Source organism: Neofelis nebulosa, chromosome 8, assembly GCF_028018385.1.
Source record: "Neofelis nebulosa isolate mNeoNeb1 chromosome 8, mNeoNeb1.pri, whole genome shotgun sequence".
NCBI lineage: Eukaryota > Metazoa > Chordata > Mammalia > Carnivora > Felidae > Neofelis > Neofelis nebulosa.
The window spans coordinates 6,035,121-6,048,336 of record NC_080789.1 but is presented as its reverse complement, the minus strand read 5'-3'; the positions used below and the strand labels follow the sequence as shown (position 1 = coordinate 6,048,336).

The 13,216-nt window shown below is 63.2% G+C and overlaps 1 protein-coding gene across 2 annotated transcripts in view; it reads right to left on the bottom strand.

The window, feature by feature from the left end:
• Nucleotides 1-13,216, bottom strand: part of SCUBE1 (signal peptide, CUB domain and EGF like domain containing 1) — a 130,633-nt gene that overhangs the window by 39,278 nt on the left and 78,139 nt on the right. Inside the window, exons 6-7 of one of the 2 annotated variants that reach the window (XM_058741094.1) lie at nt 12,594-12,710; nt 9,807-9,896 (exon numbers count right to left, since the gene is read on the bottom strand). In XM_058741094.1, the coding sequence (XP_058597077.1) occupies nt 9,807-9,896; nt 12,594-12,710 (207 nt within the window). The remainder of the gene's footprint in view (nt 1-9,806; nt 9,897-12,593; nt 12,711-13,216) is intronic. The other variant, XM_058741095.1, reaches the window with a different exon arrangement.

Here is a 13,216-nt window from a genome sequence, read left to right as displayed (position 1 = left end):
TCCTGGAGCTCAGGCTTCCTGACGTGCGAAGTGGAGGTGATGGTGTTGACCACGGAGTTCGTACGGGGCCCGGACAGATGTGGATGTCATGGTGCTTTGTGAGTTGTCACAAAGCGTTTCTTGGGGGCCCAGAGCGGGTCGACCACACGCTCACTCTCAGCGCCACCTCTTACGACCTCCCGTGAGGGGTCTTAGCACCCAGTCGGTTGCTGACTCGGCTGACAGCTATTTCCTGAGCTCCTGCTCTGTGTGGGGCACGTGCGCCTCAGACAGTCCCTGGTCTTGTGGAGGCCTCAGCCTAGGGGGGCGGCAGATGGGCTCACTGCTCTGACCACCGGTTTGGGAAGGACTCCTTGGCACAAGGTGGCTGAGGACTGAGGGAGAGGAGCTCGAGAGGAGTCTGACGGCAACCAGGCCTCAGGGGTTAACGGTTTATCGGGGGAGACAGACTCCTGCTCTTCTCACAGGAGTCCGGGCCCACCGCCGCCCTCCACCCCATCAGGCCTCAGCCCTTGGCCCTGGCTCGCGTGCCCCTCACGACCCAGGAGGCCCCTCCGAGCTCTCCTGAGCCCTGCTGGCTCTCCCAGGCCCTGGCCTCGGTTTGGGTGGCGGTCTCCCCCAGGGACCACTCGCTCCCCAGGCAGGGCTGTGTCAGGGTGACCCCAAGCCCGGTGTGGGACTGATTTCTGCCGAATGGCCAGAGGAAAGAACAAGCCTCTGGAGGAATGGGATGAAGCGGAGAGACCGAGCCCCGGCCCCATGCTGGGCCTGGCAGGGGGAGGACCCGAGTCCAGCGGCACCAGCCTACGTCACGGGCCCTGGGCGAGGCGGGCGCCCACGTGGGCTGACTGCAGGGGGAGTGGCTTCACCTGGCTCAGAAGGCAGGGGGGCGTCTCAGGCCAAGGAGGGCGTCACCAAACGGCGCTGGGCACTGTAGCACAGGGTGGGGCCGAGGTGGCATGCCCTGATGAGAACCGGACGTGGGTCCAGAGGCCCGAATGCCACGCTCAGTTCCTGATGTGCCATGGGACGTTAGGCCACGGATGCTCCCGTCTCGGGGCTTCTCCCCTGTGGTGGGCCTGGAATCACAGGCTTGTCTACAGTGCAGGTGTCAGGCCCCGCCCCGGAGGCTTCGATCTGGTGGCTGAGATGTGAGCCCAGTGACCCACGGAGACCCTGTCAGCCCAGGGTCTGTCCCTTTAAGGCCCTTACCCTGGTGGCGGGAGCACCTGTCTAGTCAGGGCTGGTCCGCCTGCCCTTTTGCCACTAAGGTCAACTGAAGCCAGCTGGGAAGAGGGGCTAGCCACTGGCTCTCCCAGCCCAGCTGTGGACTGTCTGGCCTTTGAGCTCTCTTCCCTCAGCTGATTCCTGAGCCTTCCATGGCTCCCGTCACTTTGGGATGAGAGAACTCTTAAACGCTGGCCCGGCTCTCCTTCGCTGCCCGTGTCTTCGAGCAGACTCTACTGACCTCCGGGCGGGCCCGTGGCCCGTCATGGGCATTGTCAGCAGGCCGATGTCCCTCACTATGCTGGCACAGTGAGGTTGGTCACCTTCGTGAAGTCCCTCGGGCAAGTGAGAAGAGTCAGGCCTCAGGCCGACAGCAGAAGTCGCTTCCCCAGCCCCTCGGCAGGGACCGGGGGGAGTAGGGGTCGTCCCTGTCTGCCGCCTGCCGCCCCTGCTCCTTACCACACTGCCTCCTCACCTCTGCCCGGAAGCCCCGCTCTGCCGGCTCCCGGGAGCGGTCTGCGGAGGGGGGTCTTACCCATGTGGGGAGCAGCACCGTGAGGGCCGGGTGCCGGATGATCCCACCCCAGGAGCACCCCGGTCTCTGAGCTGGGCCCTGGGGGACACGCTGGTGGCAGTGTGATATGGGGGCTGTGGGGGAAGGGGGCGTGTGGAGCCGGGGGCGGGGCAGTTGTGGAGGCCGGGACCGCAGGCTCTTCAGGGAAGGGGCGCCGAGCCGGGGTTTGAGGGGAAGTGGGAGGGAACCTCGGAAGCTCCGCTTAGCACCCAGCACTGCTCTGTCACATCTGAGGCCAACGGACCCTTGGGCCCATGATTTTCAAAGAGCCGGCCAGCCCCGAGGCAGCCTGAGTGGGTTCTGGACTCTGCCCTTGTCGCACATAGGCAGGCGACTGTGGGACGCCCCCCCTCCCTGCCCCGGGCCCTGTGAGGGCTCTGGCCAGGCTGCGTGGAACAACCAGGCCCTCAGGCCCGCATCACCCCATGGGCTCCATCCACTTGGGCCCCGCCCCGGCTCAGGGCAGTTTGCTGCGAGTAAGTGTCCGTGAAACTGTCCTCTGGAGACACTGGGCAGGTGCATGATCTCAGGGACCACACCCTCTCACGGGCCTGCCTGGTGGGTGGCGTTTCCACTCCGGTGCTCGGAGCGCAGGGCCCTTCCGGACCTGAGGGACGGTGCCCGGCAGTCTGTGGCAATGGGGGTGGGGGCTGACGGCAGGGAAGAGGCCGACCAAGAGTGAGATGAACAGACCTTGGGGAAGTTTCTCCAACTGAGGTTTTATATTAATGCCGGGGGCAGGGGCAGAGCCGCGGCAAGCCTTTACCCTGGCCTCTGACTCCCGCCTTTACTCTGGTTCCTAAGGGGAGGGGTGCTAAGGGCAGATCGGGGGGGGCTCACACGCACCCTCTTGTTTGAGGCAGTCCTCACCGGGGAGGGGGTGGTCATTGTGCCCGTTCTACGGAGGGCTCCTGAAGGCCCGGCTGGTGACCCTTCCAACCACGTGTGGCCGTGGAGGTTTGGGGGTCGTCAGACCCTTCTTCCAGAACACCCGCCACCAGCAGCTAAGGCCCTCCGGCCGTGCGTCACCTGCCCGCCTTTCCCTGGAGGGGCTGTGGGAGGGTCAGGGGGCTCCTCGGCCGCTCACCCCTGTGCCTCGGTCTCACCTGTACCACGAAGGGCGCCCTGGTGATTGCTGGGAACATCTACGTGTCTACGTACACAAAGTCTCAGCCCAGAGGCTGCCCGGCAGAGGGGAGCCTTGTTCCAGATTCCTGATGGCTGCCGGGACTCGGGGACAGCCCGGTCCGAGCACGGTCCTGGGCTGAGGGAGGCACCGCCCGGCACCCGCACACCAACATCTGGCGCTCCCCCTCCGAGCCCGGGACTTCCTGGGGCCGGTGCAGCCGGCACACGGAGCCCGCCCTCCCGCTCCGGAGCTCCGGCCTGTGAGCTGGGTGGACCTCACGGAGGGCTCTAGACGGCAGGGGCCTGGCTGGCCTCTGAAAGGCGCCTGTTCACCCCGCTGGCTCTTCCGGCCCCCTTTCTTATGGCATCACCGCCCGTGACCCGACCGAGGTCCGGCAGGCCCGAGGCCTCTCGCCTCATGGCCTGGGCCCGGCATTCCGGGTGCCCTAGTACAGTGCCGAGGGCCTGGGGAGGAGAGGGTGGAAAGACCGGATGCAGCCGGGCGGCCGCCCTGTGCCCCACGTGGGCCAGGTGCTCCACATCAAGCACCTCATCCAAGCCGCTTCAGAGCAGAGACTACAACCCCCTCCTTGCAAAAGAGAACGCTAAGGCTCAGAGACGTGAGGTGACCCCAGTCACTGGGTCGCCAGGATGCAGCCCGGGTCTGGCTCCAGAGCCCGGGCCAGGACGACAAACTGGAAAGAGTCACCGTCAGCAGAACCCTAATCAAGAACGCGTGGTCCTTAAGACAGAGACACGGCCCGGCTGAGCAGCGTGACCCCCCCGACCCCTCCTTGGGACAGACCTGGAAATATGCAGGAAGCCCTGAGCTCTGGCTGTTCCTTGGTCGGTGGTCAGCCGGCCTGCAGCCGCCGCCGGGCCTGCTCCTGGTTGGTGCCGGCCCGGGAAGCCCCGAGCGAGGCCAGGGCGAGCAGCAAGGGAAGGCGGGGCAGCAAGGTGGCTGGGGCAGGAGGGGCGCAGGGGAGGGGGGGTGGCTGGGGCCCCGGGGGGAAGTTTCACTTGTTTCTCCCCGCTGGGGCTCCTCTGGAGAGCGCAGCTGAACAAAAGATCGTACTGGTAAAATAAAGATGCCCTGTGCTCCTTGGGGTGCCTTCCGTCTGCGGCCACCACGGACAATCAGTATCGCCCCTCCAGGGCCCTCCTGAGTGTGGCAGGGCAGGGGAGCCACGTCGACCAGCAAAAACCTCAGGAACTGGGCCATTAGGTGTGGGGGAGGGGCGTTGAGGTCACATCCCAAAGGGCTCTGGGACCCACTTGGACCAAATCTTGAGGGGCCAAGAAAACTAGGGAAGGGTTACGGCAGGACAGCGAGGGGCTGCGGGCAGGGAGCGTTGAGGCCCAGGAGTGTGCGGGGGTCAAGTGTGCCCGGCCGCCGGTGGCACGGAGCGGAGTGAGGAGCAGCGGGGCAGGCCGGGCGTTCCAATGCCCAGTTCATTGCCCCTCACCCCACGCCCAGCCCTCTGGTCCAAGCATGGATTCCCCCAGGGAAGCCACAAAACACCTGCCCCTGAAAAGCCAAGGGACCCTGGCTTAACCCTCACCTCCCTGAGCCTGGCCACCTCTGCCAGCGGAGGACGACTGTCTCCCTCAGTCCTCAGGGGTCATCCCACCTGGCGGTCTGACCACGTCACTCTCTTTTTGACACCATTCGGAGCTCCCCGCATGCTAGACCCCACCCCCCTCTGACCTCCAGCTTCACGAACACGCTCTGGCCTGTGCCGCGTCCACACCGCCATACGCCGGCTTCACGCTTTAGGATTCTCTGCCGCACGCCGTGTCTGCAAAACCCCCGTCTACCGCAGGGTCTGAAGCCCAACAACTGGGCCTCGGCCCACGTTTCCTGCCAGGTTCTCTCCGCCCCCCGCCCCATCTGCGGTCTCCCCTCACAGAACCCGCCCCCAGAGCCTGGGCCACGGCTCGCCCACACTGACCTGTACCCCCACATGTAGTTGGGGGGGAGAATGTCCGCAGCTCCCCGTACCCCGCCTTCGCCCCTACCCTCATTCTGGGGGCCGAGACAGGGGCGTGCGGGAGAGGTCTTGTGTTAGCTGTGCCCCCAGAAGGATCGTCTCTCACAGTTTTTATACTTTAGGAGACGGGCCTACAGACCGGCTAGAACCAGATTCAGATTTCACGTGGGGCCCGGAGAGAGGGGGAAGGCTGCAAGGCCTCAGGCTCCAAAGGCAGCCCAGGGACTTGAGGGCGAGTGCCCTGGGCCTCTGCAGGGTGGGGGCGGGCCCGCTCCCCCGGCGGGCCCGCTCCCCCCCCCCCCCCCCCCCCCCCCCCCCCCAAGCCAGGCTTGGTCCTTGCAAATGCAGGGCCCGGGCACCAGGAACCTGGTTCTGCCTGACCTACTGGGAGGCTGGGGGTGAGTCACGCCCCTCTAAGCCTCAGTCTCCCCTCTGGGTCAGGAACCTGCCCCGTGTCATCACCTCCCTTGCCTCACATCTGCCTGAGCCCCTCCCCACTGCCAGCCTTGCCCAGGATTCAGGATCCGGGTCTGCCCCTTCTCTCCCAGCCGGACACCTGCCTGTGTGAACAGCGAGCAGTGAGGCCCCACTCAACCCCGGTCCCCTCCTCCAGGAAGCCTTCATTCATGCTCTCGGCCAACCAGCCTACCCTGTGCTCCCGCTCTGGGCAAGGCCCCACGCTGTGCCCCCAGGGGCCATCAGAGCTGGCATAGTCTTGGCATCTGCCACACGTCAGGGAGTCCCAGGCTTATGACAAAAGAGGGTGCTGGTGGAGGAGGGGCAAGGAGTGGAGATGGGGGTGGCAAGGAAGGACCAGTTAGGTCTGGACGAGCCTCTGTCAGGTGGAACTCTCTAAGATGGCACCTGGGTAAAGAAAGGTGGGTGACAGGGCCCACTAGAGCAGGAAGCTGCAGGTGCAGGCCTGAGGGACAGGCAGAGGGTGGCTTCCAGGAGGTGACGGATGCCAGCCAGGTGGGTCTGGGGGGGAGGTGGCCTGGGAGGTTGGTGAGGCCTGGGAGGTGGTGGCCGCACAAAAGAGGTGGCAGGCGGGCGGCCCCTGGGTGGGCAGAGGGGCCGGGAGCTGGGGAGGAGGAGTGTGAGTATTCCCTTTGCGGGGCCTCATCTCCATCTGCAAAGTGGGGACGTCTGCCTCAGGGCTGCGGGAAGACTCCCTGGTGAGGAGCGCGAGTCAGCAGAGGGAGTGGGCTGAAGGGCACTGAGGCTGCCGGAAGGAGCGGTGGGTGCTCACCGTGGTGGGGGGGTGGGCGGCGGGGGCTCTAAGCCCACCTGCGGGGGCGGGGGCGGGGCTTCCTGCACCATCCACTGCATCCCGTGCTGCCAGCCTCGGGCTTGTGCCGGGAGAATGGTGGCCCTGGGATAAACCAGTAAAGAGGGCAGACGTGGGCTCTGCCTCTGGAGCTCACAGAGGCCAGACATCCCGGGAGGTCCCTCCGAGCCCAAGCGTGAACCCCCTGCGGTCAGTATAATAACAGCTCCCTGAAACGTCCTTAATTCCCCATGACCCTGCATGGCAGAGGCGACTCTGCAGATGCGATTAAATTAAGGCCCCTGAGATGGGAGCTTGTCCTGGATCATCTGGGTGGGCCCGATGTGGTCACAAGTTTCCTTAAAAGTGGAGGAGAGAGATCAGAAAAAGAGACGGGAGCAAGGTCAAGGAGATGCAATGCTACCGGCTTTGAAGACGGAGGAAGTGGCCAAAAATTCAAGAAATGTGGGTGGTTCTAGAAGTTTCTAGAGCTTCCAGAAAAAAAATGCAGCCCTTGCTGACACCTTGATTTTAGCCCGGTGAGTCCTGAGTCCGGTCTCTGGCCCGCGGGAGACAACGAATTGTGCTGTTTTAAGGCACTAAGACTGCGGTAGCTTGTTTGCAGCAACGGAAGCTAACACGGCATCCAACCCACGTACACTGTGGGGAAGGGACTGACCGAAGACCCGGGCTGACACGAACAACAAAACAGCGCCTCATCAGTCTTGCTGTGAGTGGGGCCCCAGGGGCCCCTGGCAAACTTAGCGGGGTGTTCAGGGGCTTTGCACAAGTCGGCCAGATATTTGAAATTTATCACTCCAACCCTCAAACCCAAATATTTCAATTGATTTTAATGTCAACAGAAAAATCTCCTACGTATTTGGAGCCTCTTGAAAGGAAATGTAACCGCCCCTGCTCTTCGCCTGTGCTCGGTGACTGGGGGTAACTACAGACAGCAACGGCTGGGTGCAGCCGGGACCCCAAGGGTGGGGCAGGGCTCTGTAGCCCTGAATGGCCCCAGGCTGTTCTGTTACAGACCATCACCCTCTCTGTGGCACAGAGAAGGGGGTGTCACCCCGAGGCTGCAGAACCAGTCTGTCGTTGACGTGGGGCACCATGGACAGGGCCGGGATGGCGCGTGCTCACGGGGCCTCACGGGGCCGCCAAGCACCGCCCTACCCCCCTAAAAACGAGCCCTGTTGACACAGGAAGGTCACTGGCATCTCAGCCACCGGGGGACTGCAGCACGCGTGCCCTGCTCTGGCGGAAGCCTGTACCGTGACTATAATGGGCACCGCTCATAGTAGACGGTTCCAGGGCATTCCGGCTCTGCCCTTCCTCGCTAGTCTCTGCCCTCTCAGGAGGATCCGGGTCAAGGGGGGCAGACTCTGGAGCTGGGTGGCCTCAAACCCTTGCCCTCAAACCCTTCAGTGTCTTGCCTCCCTCATCTGCTCCTGGGCCACAGAACAAGGTCCTTCCCTCTGCCTGTTCTACCGCATCCCCTCCAAAGACCCCAAAGGGGGCTCACGTGCCCACCAGCCACAGGCTCCGTCACACCGGCCAACGATGCTCATCCAACTCTGGTTCCCTTCACGGTCTACGCTGCTCTTTCCACACAGGGCCGGGCTCTGAGTGTGATGCCCCAGGCGTGCTCTGACCAGCACAGGGGACAACGGGGCTGGCGACCTCCCTCGTTCTCCATTGTTGTGCCTCCGTTCACACAGCCTGGGAGCAGCTGTCCTCGCCAAGTGCTGCTAGTTAGAGCCTGGAGTTCAGTAGGATCCCAAGTCTGTCCCACATGGGCTGCTCTCAGAGGAGACAGGTGCTAAGAATTATGGGCTCTCGAGGGAGGGGCTCACCAGTGCTCTAGACGGTGCCTTTCATGGAACCCTCAAGGATGGTTACTTAGCTCTGGGTCCTGGAGAGTCGTGGGCACGCCTGCTCGCTGGGGCCTTCAAGCCCGCCCCGTGGCCATTTCCAGCCCTTCCCAGGCCAGCCCAGACAGCCCAAGTCAACATGACAGTCCCGTCCAGAGAGCTTGTGGAGAGGGGACTTCCAGACAGAAGTCCCGTCTGCCCGTGTGACCAGAGGTGAATCCTCCAGACCCCCTGGACCCTAGTGTTCTTGTTTGAGAAAACAGGGCGACGCCTGTCCTGCCCGGCATGGACTTCAGGCTTCACAGAACACTGTCAGCCCGGCTCTCCTCTGCTCCTCGAAGCTCCACCAGGGAGGGGAGCCTCAAGCCTAGTTCCCAGCACGAAAGGCCCCATCCCTCCCGTGGCCCCATTTACGTTTCCCTTCTCCCTAGATGCCTGGACTCTTTTGAGGTCCATATGAGGACCATGAAACTAGGTGACCTCTCCGGGACCCCGAGGCTCTGACTTCCATGGCCCCGGGACCCTGACGCTTAGGATGGCCCACACAGCCGTGACCTTCGGGCTAAGCTCAGCTGCGCGGGGTAGTATGTGACTGCGGGCAAGCCAGAGGACCCCACGAACTTCAGTTTCCTCCTCTGGGACATAGGAAATGTACCACCTGACCCACAGCGCCCCAGGCTGGTGTGCCACAAGGAAGGGTGTGACAGTCCCAAGCGACCCTACGGTTGTGCTCCAGAGGCCCGGGCAGCTGGCACCACTCAGGGGCCAGCAAGCGCAGAACTGGAGAGCTGAGGGCAGGGGGATGGATGAATGAGGGGCAGACTTGCCCCGTGCTTCCGCAGCCTGAGCTCGATGGACGAGCAGCCAGCCGGGTCCTCCTCCTCCTCCTCCTCCCCCCTCCCCTGCTCAGGGTCAGCCACACCAGCAGGCCGCCCAGGCCACCCTGGGCAGCGCCAGCCGTTTCCGGGCGAGCCTCCCTAGAATCTGGGTCCAGCCCGGGGCCAGTGTCTGGAGCGCAGCCGCCATCACACCTGCCCCCTCAAGACAAGCGGGGGCCTGAAGCAGGACCAGCACAAAATGGGCCAAGGCTGTCCCCGTATGCCCACCTCAGGCTGGGTCGTTCACAGAGTCAGGAGCCTTGGGGCCGGAAGGGGCCGAGTGAGTCTTGCTTTGACCTTAACGGTCCTCTCCTCTCTGGGTAGCAGATTTCCCAACTATCAAGCAGGCCCCGGAGATCCCCCGGCCCCGAATCTAGACGGGTCTTTTTCGCCCTGAACGTGGTTTCCCTCCTCGGCAAGGAGACCGAGAGGCACGGTGCTGCCTGAATCGCTGCTCTGCGCTAATGCCCTCCTTTGCTTCTGTGTCTCAGTGTCGCTTTGCTGACCTCGGGGCTCCTGACAGCCAATGTGGGCATTTACGGTGGGTAGAGGGGTCTCCTTACCCGCGGAGGCCCCTAGACACCGGCTCTGGGTTCTTGGCTACAAACACACAGAGCAATACACGTGTTTGGTGAAGGGCAAACCCTTTAACAAGGGAGAAGCGAGTTCACATCTGGAGTGGAGCCCCCTCCCCCCCTCTCGGACACGGCACGCGCGGGCACACGCAGGGGGGCCCCCCCCCCCCACGCACGCACACCCCGCACGCCAGCACGCACTCCCAGCCCCACACCGCAGCACGCACGCACGCGCACGCACACGGACAAGGGTGCAAGTACAACAAAGGAAGTGGAAGAAAAGTGTTACCCATGAGTAGCCGCCGTTTCACCCGCTTGTCCACATCAGCTACTGACGTGGCATTGACCTGAGAGCGCTCAATTGCGGCCTCATCCTTCTCTAAAACACAAGTAAGGGACAAACACGGAGCCGCTGGTTAATGAGAGCCCACTTCCCGCGGCCCGAGACAGTCAGCCTCTCGGCGTGGCGCACACACAGCCAACACGGCGTGCCGGGCCGGCGCGGCGTCTGCGCCGAGGGGCCAATCCCGGGAACCTCCGAGGGCGTGTTCCCGGCAAGGGCGAGGAGGCAGCAGGGTGGGGGGGTGCGGAACGGGGGTGGGGGTGGGGGTGGGGGCGGGGGCGGGGGCGGGGCGACCACACGAGGGCACAGACGGGATGCGGGGCCCATCTGCCGACAGACAGAGGAGGCGGCTTGAGGTCAGAGTGGACGGACCCAGCCGCGGGGGGGCCGCCGAAGCAGACGGCACGGCCTCAGCGCTCGGGCAGACACACGTGACTGCAGACACCCCGGCTCAGGCTGGACGGGCAGGCACGGGCACAGGACGAGGCGCAGGACAAAGGGACAGACAGGGCCGCGAGGTCCGGTGATGGCTGTGCCTGGACAGCAGACGCCCCGTCTCGAGGGCACGGACGTGCGTCAGACACTCATGCAAAGTTAAGAACAAAACACCCGGGAGAACAAACACATGCACAACGATGGACCCAGTCCGACAGACAGACAGACAGACAGACAGACAGAACAGGGGCTCGATTGGGGCAGCGCTGGTTGCCTGCTTGTCTATAGAGGACTAGAGCGAGACATTCAAGTGCTTGACAGGGGCCGCGAGAGGGGCCAGTCATCTCAGGAGCGTGCGGAGAGAGAGGCGGGCCGGCCGGCAGCATCCTGGCCGTCGGGCAAGACGCTGTGCCCCGATGCTGCCCGTGGAGGCGCACGTGAGGTTAGCGGCCGGGCGGTCCTCGGCTGGGCCGGAGGTGCGTGGGGGGGACACGGGCTCCCGAGGGGGGGAGCCTGCGCGGTGGTGAGCGGAGGCACACGGGTGGTTCTCCTGGCCCGCGGGGGGCGATGGCCCAGGAGCTGGGTCCGGAGGAGGACCGCTAAGGGGAGGGGAGGGAAAGAGGGGGCGAGGGAGGTTACGTCAGAGAGGAGAGTTAGGCAGGGGCCTTGACATGCAGCAGACGCTGAAAGGTAAAAAAAATGAGGAACGACGAGTCAGGTGGACAGAGACAAGATGCGTGAGACCAGGCTGGGTGTGTGTCTGGCCGGCGGCTGAGTGCACTGGTCCCGTGGCCGGCGGGGGCCGCCGCGCTGCAGACACAAACAGGGAGGGCGACCCAGCAGACAGACAGGAAGGGGCTGGGGGGGCCTGGGGGGCCCCCCTGGCAGGACAGTGGAGACAGGGAGAGAGGCGGGAGAGGGGGTTCTAGATGGGATCAGGCTGCAATAGAGACACTAGTCTGAGACCAGGTTTTGCTTTGAAAAAAAAAATTTTTTTTTTTTTTTTTTCATTTTTTGGTTGTTTCGTTCGGTTTGGCTTTTGGCTCTGAAAATACTTAATGAACGTCGGTTATCAGACAAGACAGGCAATCAGGGACCATCACCAGAAAAGCAGGAGGAAGGAGATAGGATGAAACCAAAAAGGCCGTCTGAGAGGAGACCACACAGAGGAGGGGAGAACCACGCAGGTAGCAGCCCCTGGGAGACAGCCGGGACCAGGGTGAGACGCTGGGGGCCGGCCCCGGCCCCGGCGCCCCCGCTCGGCCCCTCACAGGACGAGGGAGCACTCATGGGGACAGAAGGCGACAGCAAACTCTGGCTCCCCGGCTCTGCCTGCTTGCCACCCCTTGTGTGTTACTGGAGAGTCCCTTCAGGAAAATCTTCAGAGTCAGTATGAAGAGATGCCCCCCACTCCCGCCCTTAAAAAGAACAGACGTGACCACCGACCGTGGGCTTCTAAGGGTGGCTGACGTTGAAGGGAAGGAAAACAGGATGAACAAAGTTGGGTGGGTGCCAACTTTGAATTCTTCTTTTTCTCAGCTGGAAGATGTGCTGTTATTTTTGGGTGGGAAAGAAGCGACTACTGATTACGGCAGGAGGCAACCCCAGATATTCTAGCTTCCTCTTGGAAATAAGGACCGGGGGGAAGGGGACTCCATGTGACGACAGGTGAGGTGACAGAAGGGGCAATGCTGACAAGAAGGGACTCTGGTTGGGAGAAGTCCAGCGAGAGCTCCGTTAGCTCAGGAGTGGAGGCAGTTAAAAACACCCAGAGTCCCCCCCGCCCTACCCCGGGATTCTTCCGTCCGTCTCCCCTGGTGTAGACGATGAAGACTTAAAGCCGCTTTCTGAGCAAACCCCTTGGCTTTCTAGACTGTGGCGGGCAGCTCACGTCGCTAATGGGGCCAAGATGCAGGTTAGGCGTATGTGCTGTGCGTCCCCGTATCGGGAGGGAAACCCCTGCGCTTTAAAGACAGAAGGTCCCCTCCTCGGGCGCACACACCTTCCTCCTCCCCACAGGCCACCCCCCTGTTGAGGAGGAGGACCCGCAGAGAGCCCACAGTGACACGAAGCAGAGGTGCTTGGTCCTGGGTGGCTGGATGGCCCTGTGTAAGTCTCTACAGAAGGCTTCCCTCGGGGACGTGTGCCGGCCCCCTAGGTGGGGACCTGTGTGCTCCCTCAGGCTCACTTCCTGGGAAGCGGGCCGCGGTGGGGTGCTGGCCAAAGGTAGGGCCACACGGTGCACCCTGGGGGGGCGGGGGGGGCGCACGGGTGCCAGTGCCCGGCACACTTACTTACCGATGCACGTCCGACCGTCTGAGTGGAGGGCGTACTTCTGGTGGCAGCCACACATGGGGCCCGTGTCTGTGTCCTCACAGCTGTGCTGGCAGCCTCCGTTTCCATAGTTACAGGTTACTAGTTAGGCCCAAAGCGTACATACGTGTGTATAAAAGGAAAAACAACAAAGAGGATTAGTTTATCGGTGCTGGTTGATTCTCTTAAGGGACGGGGCGGGGGGGGGGGGGGCGCAAAGTGACGGCATAAGATAAACAGCGAGTAAGCACACGTTTCCCTGGACTTCAGCCCCACCAGGGTCTTGGATGGGTTTGCTCGCTCCCCGGGCGTGAACTGGTGTAGGACGGGTGGACTTGGGTCATGTGGGCTTCAGGGCCGGCTCCAGCTGACAGACTCGGACGGTGTTTGGGGAAGAAAGCGCTAGGGGAGACAATTTTATCCTTCCTAGGTTCCAGGGGCACTTAGACACTGCCTGTCTGGACGGGACAAGTGTCTGTTAATGCCAGGCATGCCCTGCCAGGCGAGGGAGGGAGGTGGCGGGCCCGTGGCGAGGGGGACACTCATTCCGCGTGCGGGAGGGTGTCCCCACAGAAGTCTGCTCCCTCCTAGTCCCAGCGGCCGTCTCC